Source organism: Aquarana catesbeiana, linkage group LG03 (genome assembly GCF_042186555.1).
Source record: "Aquarana catesbeiana isolate 2022-GZ linkage group LG03, ASM4218655v1, whole genome shotgun sequence".
NCBI lineage: Eukaryota > Metazoa > Chordata > Amphibia > Anura > Ranidae > Aquarana > Aquarana catesbeiana.
Window position 1 is genome coordinate 270,854,760 of NC_133326.1, and position 14,752 is coordinate 270,869,511.

Here is a 14,752-nt window from a genome sequence, read left to right on the forward strand (position 1 = left end):
CACATTCAACCCTGCAGGCTCTGCTTGTGTAGCCATGGCACTGGCAGCAGCAGCTTACATCCCACATTTACCTCATTTTTGGGGAATGTTAAACAGGGACATATATCCTCTTGATAAATTCTTTTTAAGAATGTGCTTGTTCTGTCCATCAAAGGCTCTTCTTTCCAAACTTTGAATTCTTGGTAAAGTGTTAAATCAACCTACAAATATGAAACATAAGTGTGGCGATACCATTAGAATGGTATGAATCCTTATATTATATAAACATCTCAATGGCATCCTCTATTGATACTGAACAAACACCCATCATCCATAATCACAGTTTTCTATAAAATATGTCAAGACTGGTATTTACACAGGATCGAATGAACAATATTGCCAATATAAATAAAATGCACAATGACAATGCATTGCCTATAAAAAAAAAACAAACAAACACACACATACACACAAACACACACACACACACACACACACACAGCCAACAAAAAGCATGCACTAAGGTTACACCATTAAAATAATTTAAAGTTTAAAATGATGCCTACTTCCAGAGTTTTAAACAACTTAGACTAAACAGAAACAAATGCAACCTACTATGCATCAACTTATTGGCACATGGAACATACAATGACATTATTAAAGCGGAGTTCCACCCTAAAGTGGAACTTCCGCTCATCTGATTCCTCCCCCCTCCGGTGCCTCAATTGGCACCTTTCAGGGGGGAGGGGGTGCAGATACCTGTATAATACAGGTATCTGCACCCACAAACATCTTGCAAAAACGATTCCATTTATTTACAAAACTATAGACAAAAAAAAAAAAAAAAAAACACACACACTTATTCTCCTCCTAAAACGATGATTCTGGTACAACGATACAGTGACAATAAAATCCAGCACAGACTGGCTTCAGAAAAAGAAAACTCGCCTTTTGGAATGCCCCAGTCAGAGCCCAGACCTTAACACCACAGAGATGCTGAGAAATGACCTCAAGAGAGCCGTTCACACCAGACATGCTACAAATGTGATAGAAGTGTGTGGCGCTCATATTCAAAGTCATGGTTTAAATAAAAAATAACATATGAGTGATATCTGCAAAGCACACCAACATACCATACAAAATGAATATTAGACAAAGCTCACGTGAAAATAACATATACAAAAAAAAAAAAATTTGTGAAAACAATTCTTATAATATTCAATGAAAGTAACCCATACAGAGAGCAATTTGTGACCAACTGAATGTATCAACACAGTGTGTCCACAAACGGTTCATATAAACAGGTGTTACTTGACTCTTCAATCTGTGAACCCACATGCAAGAGTCATGCAATAAATACACTAAGATGTGCAAAAAGAACACCAATACACACCTGCCTGTTACCAGATTTTTTTGACCATTATATGCAAAAATGGTCAATAGTGCTTTAAGAGTTAAAGGATAAGTTCACCTCTCTGGTACAATTATTTTTATTCAATTTTAAAAGGAACAATAATAAAGCATCCAATCTGCCCACGCAGGGGCTTGGGGTGGCAACATAAATCCGTATAAAGCTTCAAGTGGTTCTAAAGTCAAAAGGCTTTTTTATCTTAATACATTCTATGCATGAAGATAAAAAAAAACCCTTCTGCCAGCGATGTTGCACAAGTCTCTACTGTCTCGGACTCTCCCTCTTCATTGGCTAAGACAGCAGCAGGGCGCCATTGGCTCCTGTTGCTGTCAAAGACAGTGAGCCAATGAGGAGAGAGAGGGGCAGGGCAGAGCCACGGCTCCGTGTCTGAATGGACACACAGCACAGCGACTAGGGTGCCCCCATAGCAAGCTGCTTGCTTTGGGGGTGCTCAGCAGGAGGGAGGAGCGCCTGTGGGGGTCCTGAGAAGAGGAGGTTCGGGGCTGCTCTGTGCAAAACCACTGCACAGAGCAGGTAAGTATGACATGTTTGTGATTTTTAAACAAAAAAAAAAAACAACTGAAAAAACAAGGCCCAGGTAAGATCTGCATGGATATCAATGTCAAGCCTGGACAGGCCAATTCCCTGATAATGGTGCAGTATAGATTATGCACTGAGAGTGTAGAGTAACCAAGAAAGAGGGAGGAGGCGAAAGCCCCAGAAGAAAGAAAAGGAAGGGAAAGACAAGAGAAAAAAAAGGGGGAGGGGGGGCGGAGGAAGGGCCCAACAGAGGAGGTGAAAGAGGGAGAAAGGGCAATGGGGATATGGACTCAGGATTGTCAGGTGCGTCGGTCACAGGCGTCCAATACTAGCTGGAGGAAAGGGGAGAAAAGCATATTGAGGCCAAGGTTCCCATATCTGTAGAAATTTAGTGTGAGAATCCTTGAGGATGCTAGACATCCATTTGTTAAGCATTAAAGCAGTCATACGGTCTCTAATGCCCTGAAAGTGGACAAAATAGGTAGGCTGCCAACTTTTGCAGAGGAGCATAGAAGCCGGGGATAGGGCAGTGCAGCAGGGCCAATTCAGCATCCTTTTGGATAGTCAAGTGGAATAGAGTGTGTAGCAGGCCAAAGATTTGGAACCAAAAGCCTATCAAACATGGACAAGTCCACATATATGCAAGACATCCCCGCAATGGCCGCAGCCCTGGAAGCAGCTGTCCTTGAAACTAGGGTTGGCACAGGCAATTCGGGCTGGGACCCAATACCACAGCAGGAGCACTTTATACGCCGCCTCTAAGATAGCAGTGTTAAATGAGCATTTTGCTACAGAAGATCAGGCTTTGCTCCAGTCTGCTAGGTCTATCTCAGATGCCAGGTCCCATTCCTACTGAGACACGTATGAGAGAGAAGTAGGGGAAATTCTACAATTCAGGGACGCATAGAGGGTGTAGATGAGACTTGAGCCCGGGGAGTAATGGCATGTGTGTTCCAAGGTAGTTTTCCCAAAGGAGTAAGTAGAGGTATGGCAGAGGGATGATATCCAATGGTGGAGTTGGAGGTAGCGGAAAAACTCAGATTGTGGAACCTCACGTGTTTCTCAGAGAGAGGCCCATGCTAGAAAAGACAGAGGACAGGAAATGCTGTACTTGTGTGAAACTATGAGAGGTCCACCAAGAAAATACCTGAGGCTGATTGATACCCAAAGGGAAATCGAGGATTGTGAAGGATAGGCAAAAGGGGCAAGAAGTGAGACATGAGGTTGCCCGAGTATCTGACAGAATACCACATTTTCCGGCTGTGCTCAGAGTGGGAAGGTGTAGTTTATGATTCTCAAGGGATCTGCCCATCATTGGTGCCATAAATCAAGTTTGATTCATGGCACCAATGATAGGCGGATCCCTTGAGAACTTGCATGCGCATGAAACGCGTCGGTAGGGGTCTACACGCTGACGCCATTACTGTCGTGTCCTTATGCTGGGAGCGGCAGCCATCTTTTGTAAAAAAAAATTTCGCCATTTTTACTGGTATGCTGCAGCTTTGTGAATTCTGATTTTAATAAATACTACACTATATGAGCAATTCTTGGGTTCCCATGTGTGAGCTTTACTTTGCACAGTGCCGGTCTCCCGTGAGGTTTACCTTGCTGTCCACTACCCTGGATAGGATGTAACCAAGCTCCAAGACATTGATACAAGGCTCTTAATGGCTTGTTATCTGGTGAGTGGATAGAATGTTGAAAGTATACCACAGATAAGAAGCACTGTGTATCACTCTGATTATATGCTGGTTTTAATAAATTTTCTGGTGAATGTTCTGGCACACTACAATGTCATCGTTGATCTTTGGAGCCTATTAGGACTTCCTACCTAATATGATTGTTTTGCACTTGGGACTCTACCCAACATATGGACATTAATTTATTATTGTGAAGCGCTGCACTTTTTTTGTTATGTTATGAAGCAGAGACAGCTGAGAGATCTGGGCTGCTAATTATTTGGTAATGCTTGGGACACCCAACCCACCTTGTAGTCTGTGCTTAAAAGAGTAGCTCTAGGAATTCCAGGATGCTTATTAGGTTATATAAAATGTAGGATCCTATTCTGCACTAAGCGTAATGTGGGGGGACCAGTATAGGCAGAGTGAGGAAGTAATACAGGATCTTAAGTAAAATTGTAATTTTTACAGCATTATTACAGCCTATTCAGGATAAGTATGGGCACTCCCAGGACTGCATAAAGGGTGGACAAAGAGTGAAGTAGTGGGTAAAAATTGGCAGCGAATTAAGAGGAGCAATGGGTTCACCTTGCACACCATCTTACAACCCATATTCAGGGTGTAACATGTCACGAAAGGACTGCCCCCCACTTTGATTTCTCCTCCCTGCTGTCAAAATGTAAAAAAAAAAAAAAAAAAAAAAACCCACAACGCGGCCGTGCAAGGTTTTGTCTGCGTCACTGTTCTGTAAATTGAAAACTACAAGTCTGGACAGCCTTAGCGGCTTGTACTTCTCAATGAACTACCACAGTGCTGTGAGCACTTTCCACCTTGCCTTCATCTTGCATAGATCGTTCATTTGGCAGAGTGTGGGGGAGCTGAGCAATCAAAGAACAGGTATGTGGATCAGAGCTGTAGAGAAGTATGTCCTGGGTTCAGTAAAGCTCACCATACAATGCGATTGTACAATCTCCTTGAATGAAGTGCAAGGGCCTGCCTGCTTGGATACAGAGCAATTGGATAGATGGTGTGTCCTCCTATTATATAGTTTTAGTAAATCTAGAGGAGATCGTACAGAGATTGTACAATCAGATTGTATAGTGTTATGGTCACCTTTATACACCTAAAATTAACTAGTTGCGATTTCGGTGCCATTAATCTTTAACAGCATACCAAAACACATTACGAAAAACATTTTGCTATTTGAAAAAACAAGCGACAAAACACAGCAGCAAGAAAGTGTACATATTCGCCAGCACACCATGGATCTACAATCACCGTCCAAAGGCTTTTTTTGCAGAAAGATCACATCACAAAGACAAGTGCAACATTTTTGAAAATTTTTGCATGTTCTGATTGGTGGTTGATGTACATCTATTCTGTTTTGCCACTGTTGCACTTTATCACATGCCTGACAAAGGGGTCCTGCGCAACTTCGAAATGTTGCACTTGTCTTTGTGATGTGATCTCTCTGCGATAAAAGCCTTTGGACAGCGATTGTAGATCCATGGTGTGCTGGCGAATATGTACATTTTTTTGATGTCTCCAGGATCCAGATGGTAATCGCTGCAGCACCCACTATTGATGAGCCTTGTTTTCCAGGAACGTGTGCCATAGGAATATAGACAGCAGCAAAATGCACAGTAAAAAACATGCAACTCACAACATGCCAAGATGTCCCATGAGCTACTTTGCCATGTGTAGCGCAGCCCATTGAAATAAATAGACTGCCCTATACATGTCACGGTAAAAACGAGCCAAAAAATTGTAAAGTCCCACTACGCTAGGTGTGAATGGGGCCTAAAAGTGAAATCTGTTTTGTTTACACAACAACAAATAGGCACCATTCACATCTGTTTCTGAATGCAAAGCAAACTGCACAGAAATTGCATGCTTTACTGTGTTTCAGAAACGTGTTGCAAAAAAAAAAAAAAAAAAGCACAGGTAAAAACACACCACACTCTGCTCTAAAAAGAAGTTCTGTCGCTGCTTTGGGGCGATTGTTGACATGTTTGGCATCCATTTACTTGACGCAACATTATCTTTTATATTCTTACCAAAAATTGGGTATTATATTGTGCTTGTGTGTACTACAATTCATTTAAGTGTATTTTTCATGAAAATTTGTATTTAATGGCTGTGCAAATATTATGCATCATAAAAAAAAAATGCAACAACCACCATGTTATTCTCCAGGCAAGCTGTTAAAAAGAGAGGTACATCCAGGTGTGGAAGCCAGAAAAGGGGGAACATTAGCTATAAGAATAATCAAGGGATAACGCATCAATGCAACATGCTTGAAATAGACTAGTAACTTAGCCAAAGATGAGGCTGAACACTTCTAAAGCAGGACCAATTTGTAGCGTTTTAACAGAAAAACACTCACAGAATTACTAATAGCTCTGGACAATGAGACAACATACTGAAAAGCCGAGGTGCTAGTCTTACAAGAAACCTTTACTGCCACCTTATGCTGACCTGGAACAAGCATTTAGCAAGTAAAGTCAAGGCTACCTACCCCTAACCTACACGCTTTTGCCTTGTTACCTCCTCAAAGTACTGAAAGGAAAAATCTGAAATAATTGCCTATATAATTCTTAGATGACAAATAAGATAACAGTATAAGAAGCATTGGTCTTTGTTGTGCTAATAGGTAACACAAACTAAACTTAAGAGGTTGCAGTTTTGCTCCTAAATCCAGGGATAAAAGCAATCTGTCTTTTAGACACTGAAAAGTTTAGGATGTAATTTCAGCATAGCTAAGAATTGGTTCTCTGAGCCACATCTGGAAACTGTCCCAATATTTTCAGCAGCCAGTACATAATGATGCCAACATACATTAATAGGGGTCTGAGTATGACTCCTGCAATGAAAGGAATGCCAAGAATCATCACCAATTATCTCTAAGTTATAACTCCACAAGTCCCTTACAACACATATAAACATAGTAACACATATAAATATAGTAGCATTACATAGTGTCATACATAGGTAAAAATGCAAAAACACTGTCTAAGCTATCCAAGGAACCACAGGAGAGACTATTTCAAAAGACAGACAATCCTGTACTACCAGAAGTAGACCATATTTTATTACATGAATAAAAGCAGCAATATGACCTGTTGGACTTTTTAATTATTTCACTACAAAAGAGATTGCAATAGAAGTAAACACCCACAGCATGCAGTGAAAGACCTGAATGCTCATGCTTAAAAATCACTATAGAAAAAAAAAAAAAAAAAGAAATACAAAATAAAAAAATATTCAACCTATTATCATCCACCAATAACAAAATATTAGGTTTGTGTGAATCAGCTTGTTAACCCCTCTAATGACAAAAGGTTAAAACAAATCTTGATCCTTGAACACAGTTTTGCAACTTTGGCACATGCAAAAATATATATATATTTGCAACTAGTGTATCTAGGAGAATTTGTTTAGTTTTTTCAGGGCAAACTGGACTTTCATTTGTCAGTAAATGTGAAAGGATATCTCCTGATTTTTTATTATTTTATAATAAAAATCAGGAGATATCCTTTTACATTTACTGCCAAATAAAAGTACAGTTTGCCCTGAAAAAACTAAACAAATTCTCCTAGATACACCATCTAGTTGCAAAGATAGATAGATAGATGTTTACATCTGGCTACAGATGTGCCCATTCATGCCTTTTTTTAAATGGAACAAGACTGCAACCTTTTCTGTTTAGACAAATCTGAATGGATGTAAACGGATGCCGCCCATTTACATCAGTTCCATTTATTATGTCAGTTTTTACGCAAGAAAATTTTTTTTCTATACTTTACCTATGATTGGTTTCTGCAACAATAAAAAAAACAAAAAAAAAAAAAACGGATTCACAAGCAGATGTAGACTGATGTAAACTAAACTGAACAGAACTGAATTGATGTAAAACTGAACTAAATGAAGGCTGATGTAAAAACCGACATAAAACGGAATCTGTTTTTTCTTAGTAAAAACATGACTCAATTGAGGACGCCTGTGTGAAAGGACCCTTACAGGAGAAAAACAAAATATGCATTATATCTGATCCGTGCATCGCTCCCAGATACACTCCAGGATGCGCTTGGGAGTTTCGTACAAGTTCATGCAGCGGTCTGCCATTATTTTACGGGGTGCCTGCATGTGGTTGCATGGAACACATGTGCATCCCGACCATGTGAAGATGGCCCTTCGCACAGGTGTACCGATCGGTATGCCCGTGTGAATGAGCTCAAAGAGTTAAAGGGGAGGGTTCTATTCACAGTGATCACTAAGATACCCAATGACTTGCCAGTTAAAATCCGATGCCTTGAGTACAGTACAGGACACAGAGGCTTCTTTATATCATTTTGACTATTTTATATGCAGCTACCTTCAGGTTACTGGACACTGGCAAAAGGCAACAAGGATATCTCCCTAGATCACGTCTCACACTCCCAGCTAGCCTCAGTTTTCTATAAAGCAATAGGGAGTTCATACGAACAGAGGGAAGTGTCCTGTACTCCAGAAAACAGATTTTAATGGTAGATCAAAAATCCTATTTTCCTGATCATACAGTACAAGATGCAGTCTGACTGGAATGCCCAAAAGTAGCCCAACAAAAGGGGAGGGCAACACAGCAAACCATGCCAACAAGCCCACAGAAAAAGGTCAAGAAGGGCTGCACGGACTCAGAGTAGCTTGTAGGCACCTTACACCCAAAAGTGGCATAAGGGTAGGCTTTAACATCCACCTGGCAAAACTTGTGACAAATGTGTGAAAAGAGGCCCAGGTGACAGCCTTGCAAATTGAGAAACAAATGCTTAATGCTAAAAAGTACATAAAGTATTCTAGTAGAATGTGCTTAACAGGGAAAGGAGAAACCCTATGCTTTAGGCTATATAGGCAATAACTTGTCTAATCCACCCACCAATGGTGGAGTAAGAGGCCCAACGCTTGAATCTTATTTCCTAAAAGAAGCAAGAGTTAAGAGGTAAACACTTACCACAGGCAGCATGTCCAGATAGCAGAGATACATTTTTTAAAAAGCTTTGGAGTAGGACATAAGAAAGGGAGGAGGACAATATTCTTATTATAGTAGAAGGTAGAGAACATCTTTGGGAGATAAGAAGCCATAGGCCTTAAAACAACCTTGTCCTTGTGCAACAGTAACAAAAGGCTCCTTGCAAAATAAGGCTGCTAACTCAGAGTCACTCCTTGCAGAGGTAGTAATCGCCAGAAAGGACAGCTTACAGGTAAGGTTAGAGGAGGAATTATCCTTCCAAATACAGCTTCTGGAGAGCTGAGAACAGCTGTGGATACAGTGGAAAGTACAGAGGGAGAGATGTGATCGACTCCTTAGAGACCTTAAAAACCAAGAGGCCAAAAGTTTTCTGAAACAGAATGGCCAAGACTGAGATCTGTCCCTAATGGTACTCATGGCCAATTTTCTTGGTCTGGAAGAATAACTACATTGAGTACTACTAGGATAAAAGTTCCTCGACTTGTAGCAAGCAATTTAGGCCCCCAGGTTTGATGGTAGTCTTTATGTAGACTTCCTAACCTACAAGAGATTAGGGATGACTGAATCTGAAAGGTCCCTGTCCTTCAAGGCTGTGGCTGTCATGCCCTTAGAGTCAGCAACTGAGAAGCAGGATGGAACACTATCCCTATAGATAGACTGTCCACGCAGACCAAAAGAGCTCATGAAGCATCTTCCAGGAGCTTGAATAGGTCTGTGTACCCTGTCCTCCGGGACCAATTTGGTACAATGAGAATCACCAGAATGCCCTCTTTGTTGATCTGCGAAATAGACCAGAGAGAATCTGGAAGGGCAGAAAGGCGTAGATCAGGTTCAATTCATCCCACAGGATGACCTGAGCGTTCACTGCCGAGGTCCAAGGGTCTCTGGATCTGGCAACAAACCTGTCTTGTTTGTTCTGGATGCCAAGAGATCCACATTTGGTGTCCCCTGCTGGTGGAAAAGACTTCTGGATGAAAACCATTTTCCTCTGGATGCAGACGATGACAACTGAGAAAGTTCACTTGCCAATTTTCTACTCCTGGAATGTGGACAGCGAACAGGGCTGGAACTACAAGTTCTGCCCAAGAGAGGACTACATTTGCTTCCTTTAGAGCAGCAAGACTTCTGGTGCTTCCTTGATGGTAAACGTAAGGCAAAGCTGAAGCATAGTTTGACTGGATTTTCATTGCAGGTCCTTGCAACATAGTTATCCAGGTTTGAAGAGACAACCTAATCGATCCAAGTTCCAGAATGTAGATTGGATGCTGAGCTTCCCCCAAGGAGCAAGTCCCCTGCACAGATAAGGAGTTCAGGGCTGCTCCCCAATCCAACAGGCTGCCATCGGTTATGAAAACTTTTCATGACAGAGAAACCTTTTCCTCCTCAAACTCCAAGGTTGCACTGGAAATCTGCCAAGCTAAGGAAAACCTGACCCTAGAGCTCAGGCACATAGGGCAGTCCAATAACGGAGTCTGTTTTTCTCATGAGGCTAGAAGATTGAGTTGCAACGGTCTAAAGGGAAGCAGGGTGTATGTCACTGCCTCGAAGGAGGCAATCATGAGGACCAAGACCCTTATGCAAGTATGAATTAATGGTTTTAACTGGCCCAGAGGGCCCAGGCATTAAAATTAATGTATATGTAAACCCTCACCTTATAAAAGAACATTAATTTTAAAATAGAATTCAATCACATTCCCTCTGTTCTCAACTGCATAAGAGCTAGGAGAGGAGAAGTAGCAACACACCGGTCTTACCAGTGAATGGCTGTGCAGGGGGGGGCAGGGTGTCAAGACAAGTCTTGAGAAGAAAACAAAACAAAAGAGAGAGGAGACTCTGGGTGTGGACATAAAACCATTTATTCATAAAAACTAGTAGTAGTCACACAGGCAGAGCCTCCAGCCAGCTGATTAGGAGTCCATGACTGATCTGATGTATTTCCCATGATGGATGATGCTTCTCATGATGGATTGTTCACATTCACATGCTTTCTGATGACCTCCTAAATGTGAATGTGACTACTACTAGTTTTTATGAATAAATTGTTTTAAGTCTACACCCAGAGGCGCCTCTCTCTTGTTTTCTTCTCAGGATTTGGAATCTGGTTTCAGTTCTCGGTGAAGGCAGCCCTACTTGTGGACTTATTGTCTTGGTTCTTTGGATCCCTGGACTTTTCCTTGAAATGTTTATGATTGTAATATAAATACTAATGTTTAGAGACACCTTTTTTTCTAACCATTCATATATTACTTCGGAGGCTGTGGTGGGGGGGTTTGTTTTTGTTTTTATTGCCGTCTCCAGTTTATTGCGCCTACACTTGTATACTGTCAAGACAAGTCTGACCATTGGAGGAGAGCAGACTCATTTTCCCAGCACAGCTAGAGAACTGACTATGCTGTGCTCTCGTACTTGGTGTGCTCAGTTTTTGACAGGGGGACTGGCAGAAACACCAGGCATTTCACACAAACGAAGCAATACAAAGGGAACAGGATACTTTTTTATACAAGTACATGGTACAACAGGCACATATCAGGAATATGAAAAGTTGGGTTTACATATTCTTTAAGAACAGATGTTTGCCCCGAGACAGAAACAATTCTGACCAGCTTCAGATCCAGTAACTCTAATCAAATCCAGCAATGACTTCTGGAGGTTGAAGATCCAACTGAACCTCTGCAGAGCCTGTACCATCTGTTGGCTGACAGGGACAGCGGGGACTGGTCCTTTAACAAAAAAAGATTGTCTTGGTACCCCACAATGTGAATTCCTTGAGCATGGAGCAGAGTCAAAACCAGGGCAAGCTCCTTAGTGAAAACCCAGGGAGCTATACAAAAGTCAAATAGAAAGGTGACAAATGGGCAATGCTGACTGTCCACTGCAGGCCAGAAAATCTCCTAGAAGGAAGGAGGCAATTACCAACGTGGCATTTTCCAAGCAAATCATCCTCACACATAGGAACAGATTGAAAGTTATCAGAACCAGACTGGGCCAAACTCCTCCATTCAGTTTGGGAACAATAAAGAGGTTCCAGTATAAACCTTAAAGTGGTTGTAAAGGCAAAGGTTTTTCTTTGCCACTTGCAAAATACCACTGGAAAAAAAACTTCTGCATGCAGCCCCCCTAAATACATACCTGAGCCCAAGCTGGATCCAGCGATGTGCATGAGAGCAGAGGCTCTCTCGCTCCTCATTGGCTCAGATACAGCAGCAAGAGCTTTTGGCTCCTGCAGCTTTCCACCAGAGCATGTGACAAGGAGCAGTTGATGGGGGCTGTAGCGCCGGTGGGGGACCCCAGAAGAGGAGGATTGGGGCTGCTCTGAGCAAAACCATTGCACAGAGCAGGCAAGTAGAACACGTTTGTTATTTTAATTAAAAAAGCCAAGCTTTACAATCACTTCAAAATCATTCCACTGTTCATACAAGGGTAATGACCCCTTGATCCAAGAGCTGTTTAAACAGCCGCAAGCAGATCCACCCACCATGTTGGAGAGCATAAAGTGAGGGGGCAGAAGAGTACACAACCTCAGTTTGTAGACCCTGGAAACAATTTGAAGACAGGGGTCTAAAATTTTGAGAAGTGGAGCATCTCATCACTGTAAAGAGGCCTTTGCTGATTAGGAAGACCATGCCTTATCACAAAATACATTTCTGTCCTATGCCCAGTGTAGAGAAACCTTCCTAACCTGAGGAGTAGAAGATCTACTGGTAGAGGCGCAAGCCTTTTTTTGTCTGGGGAGGAGAGAACACTTACCTTCCATGATTTCCATGATACACTTATCCAAGGAGGGCCCAATCAGGCGTATACTTTCAAAGGGCAACTGCTCAAGAAGTTTCTTGCAAGAAGTTCTGCTGCATCTGCATTTAAAGTGTTTGTAAAGGATCATGCTTTTTTTTGTTTTTTTAAATAACAAACATGCCATACTTACCTGCTCTGTGCAATGTGTTTGCTCAGCATAGCCCCAATCAGTCTCTTCTTGGGTCCCCCGCCAGCGCTCTGAGCCACTCCTCCCTGCTGAGTGCCTCCATAGCAAGCTGCTTGCTATGGGGGCACTCGTGTGCTTGCTTCTGAGTCCCGCTCTGTGTCCATAAGACACAGAAAGCGTGGCTCAACCCCATCCCCTCCTCACTGGCTGTGATTGACAGCAGCGGGAGCCATTAGCTCCTGCTGCTGAATCTCAGCCAATGAGGAGGGAGAAACTCGGGAGAGCAACTGCTCTCGTGCATGTCGTTGGATTGAGATCAAGCTTATCGGGCAGGGCTGAGGTGGAGCTGCATACTGAAGGTTTTTTACCTTCATGCATAGAATGAAGGGTAAAAACCTTCACCCTTTAGAACCACTTTAAGCCTGAGAATTTTGCACATGTACACAGAAAGAAAGCACATCCCTAAAATTCGGCAAAGTGTATCTGCCAAGATTTATACAGTAGTGTAAAGCTGAAGGCAAAAAGTCCAGCTGGCAATGGACAAAGGGAACCGTTAAGATGGAACCAGGGCTTGGGGCCAATCGCTTAATCCAGACAGGAAAGGTTTAACAGACTCCCATAGACACAACTGCAGGTTGCATTGCAGTGCTTGCCATGGCAAAAATAGCTTTCAGGAGAGTCTCTAACCTTACAAACTTTGAAAAACAGGATTATCCTCAATGGGAACCATGAGTGTCTTTTTAAAATAAGATAAAGCCAGATTCACCCAAGGAATTGCCCATTTCCTAAGGAAACATTCCTCAACAGGATATTGCTGTGTGAAGCATTTTGGGAGGAGTAAAAATCTTTTCAACCAGCATGTGAACCAGTTGTTACAGGCAATTTTAGAAACCTTATACTGGATACCTTGGGGTGAGCAGACTCTGGCTGCTCAATGCTAAACAAAAGCATACAGCTTTAAATCAGCATCTTGTCAAGCTAAGGTTTGTTTCACACTGCTGCGACTTGGGATCCAACTTGTGAGATCCCAAGTCACATGACATGTGAAATCCCATGTTAAATCAACAAGACCTGTCCAAATTAGCACTACTGAAGTCGCACTGACTTTAGAAAAGGTTCCTGTACTACTTCAAGGCAACTTCTATCAGACTTGTGCCTCAAAGTAGTACTCAAGTTGCCAGGAAGTCTCCTGGCACAGTCTCACCGCAGGTCACGGCAGTACAAACCAAGCCTTAGGGGAAAAGTATGTAGCAGGCATATCATTTTGATCTGATGCCTCAGAAGGCGAAACATCCTCCTCCTGCACAATGTCTGGTTCAAGGTAAAAGACAGATTCTTGAGGGGAGGTCGAACGGGCACAGTTGTGACACCTGTGATCTAAGGCTTCCACAAGGTCAGAAATTCTGCACATGAAGTCTGGCAATGTGCAGAACATCTAGAAAGGAAGTTTGAGGCAGGTGTGGCCAATGGCCTGGCTGACTGACCAAAGAAAAGAAGGCAGTCAGAATGGGGGCAACATTTAGAGAAAAGGATGCTGGGGCCCTGATCTGATGTACTACAACCCCCAATAGAGCTAACGGCTAAGCCTAAGCTACAAAGCCCATCTGACCCCTTATCTTGTTCTTATGAGATGATTCTGATATGCAACAGAGATCCAAAACACTTTTCTTGTGTGTAATTGGAAAAATAAAAATGTCTCTACCTTTTCTAAAATACTTAGGAGAGCATGAGACACAGGACATTCAGGAAAATATCTAGCTACATTAGTGTATTCTCTTTAGGTGTAAATAATCTAACTTCCTCCAGATCTACCCACATACTGAATTGTACAACTATTGCAGGTTATCACATGCACTAAATATTGTGTACTGGAACTGATATAAAGAAAGGTTCAGCGCTGGAGATCTCACAACCTTTCCCTTCAATACATGCACACAAGGATATATTTACAAAGCAGCGAATGTGACATTTACCAAACATTCACAGCAGGTGAATCAATCACTATAAATTAAAAGCACATGTGCCAGGAAGGCAATGAATTTGTGATGAATGTCACATTCATAGCTTTCTAAATATATCCCATATTATTCAACTAAAGCCTCTTACTTGCATTACTCCCAAAGTAAACGCTACCCAGGGGGGCTCTTTGTACAAACAAGAACACCATTTTAAGAATCTAAGAACAAATCACATCTTCATAAAGAAATTATATATTTACG

General features: G+C 42.0%; 1 protein-coding gene across 3 annotated transcripts in view; it reads right to left on the reverse strand.

Moving 5' to 3' along the window:
* The window catches only part of RAB3IP (RAB3A interacting protein), a 108,976-nt gene that overhangs the window by 18,312 nt on the left and 75,912 nt on the right, over window positions 1–14,752 (reverse strand). For all 3 annotated transcript variants that reach the window (XM_073620055.1, XM_073620056.1, XM_073620054.1), the window contains one exon: window positions 72–200. In XM_073620055.1, coding sequence (XP_073476156.1) covers window positions 72–200 — 129 coding nt within the window. The remainder of the gene's footprint in view (window positions 1–71; window positions 201–14,752) is intronic.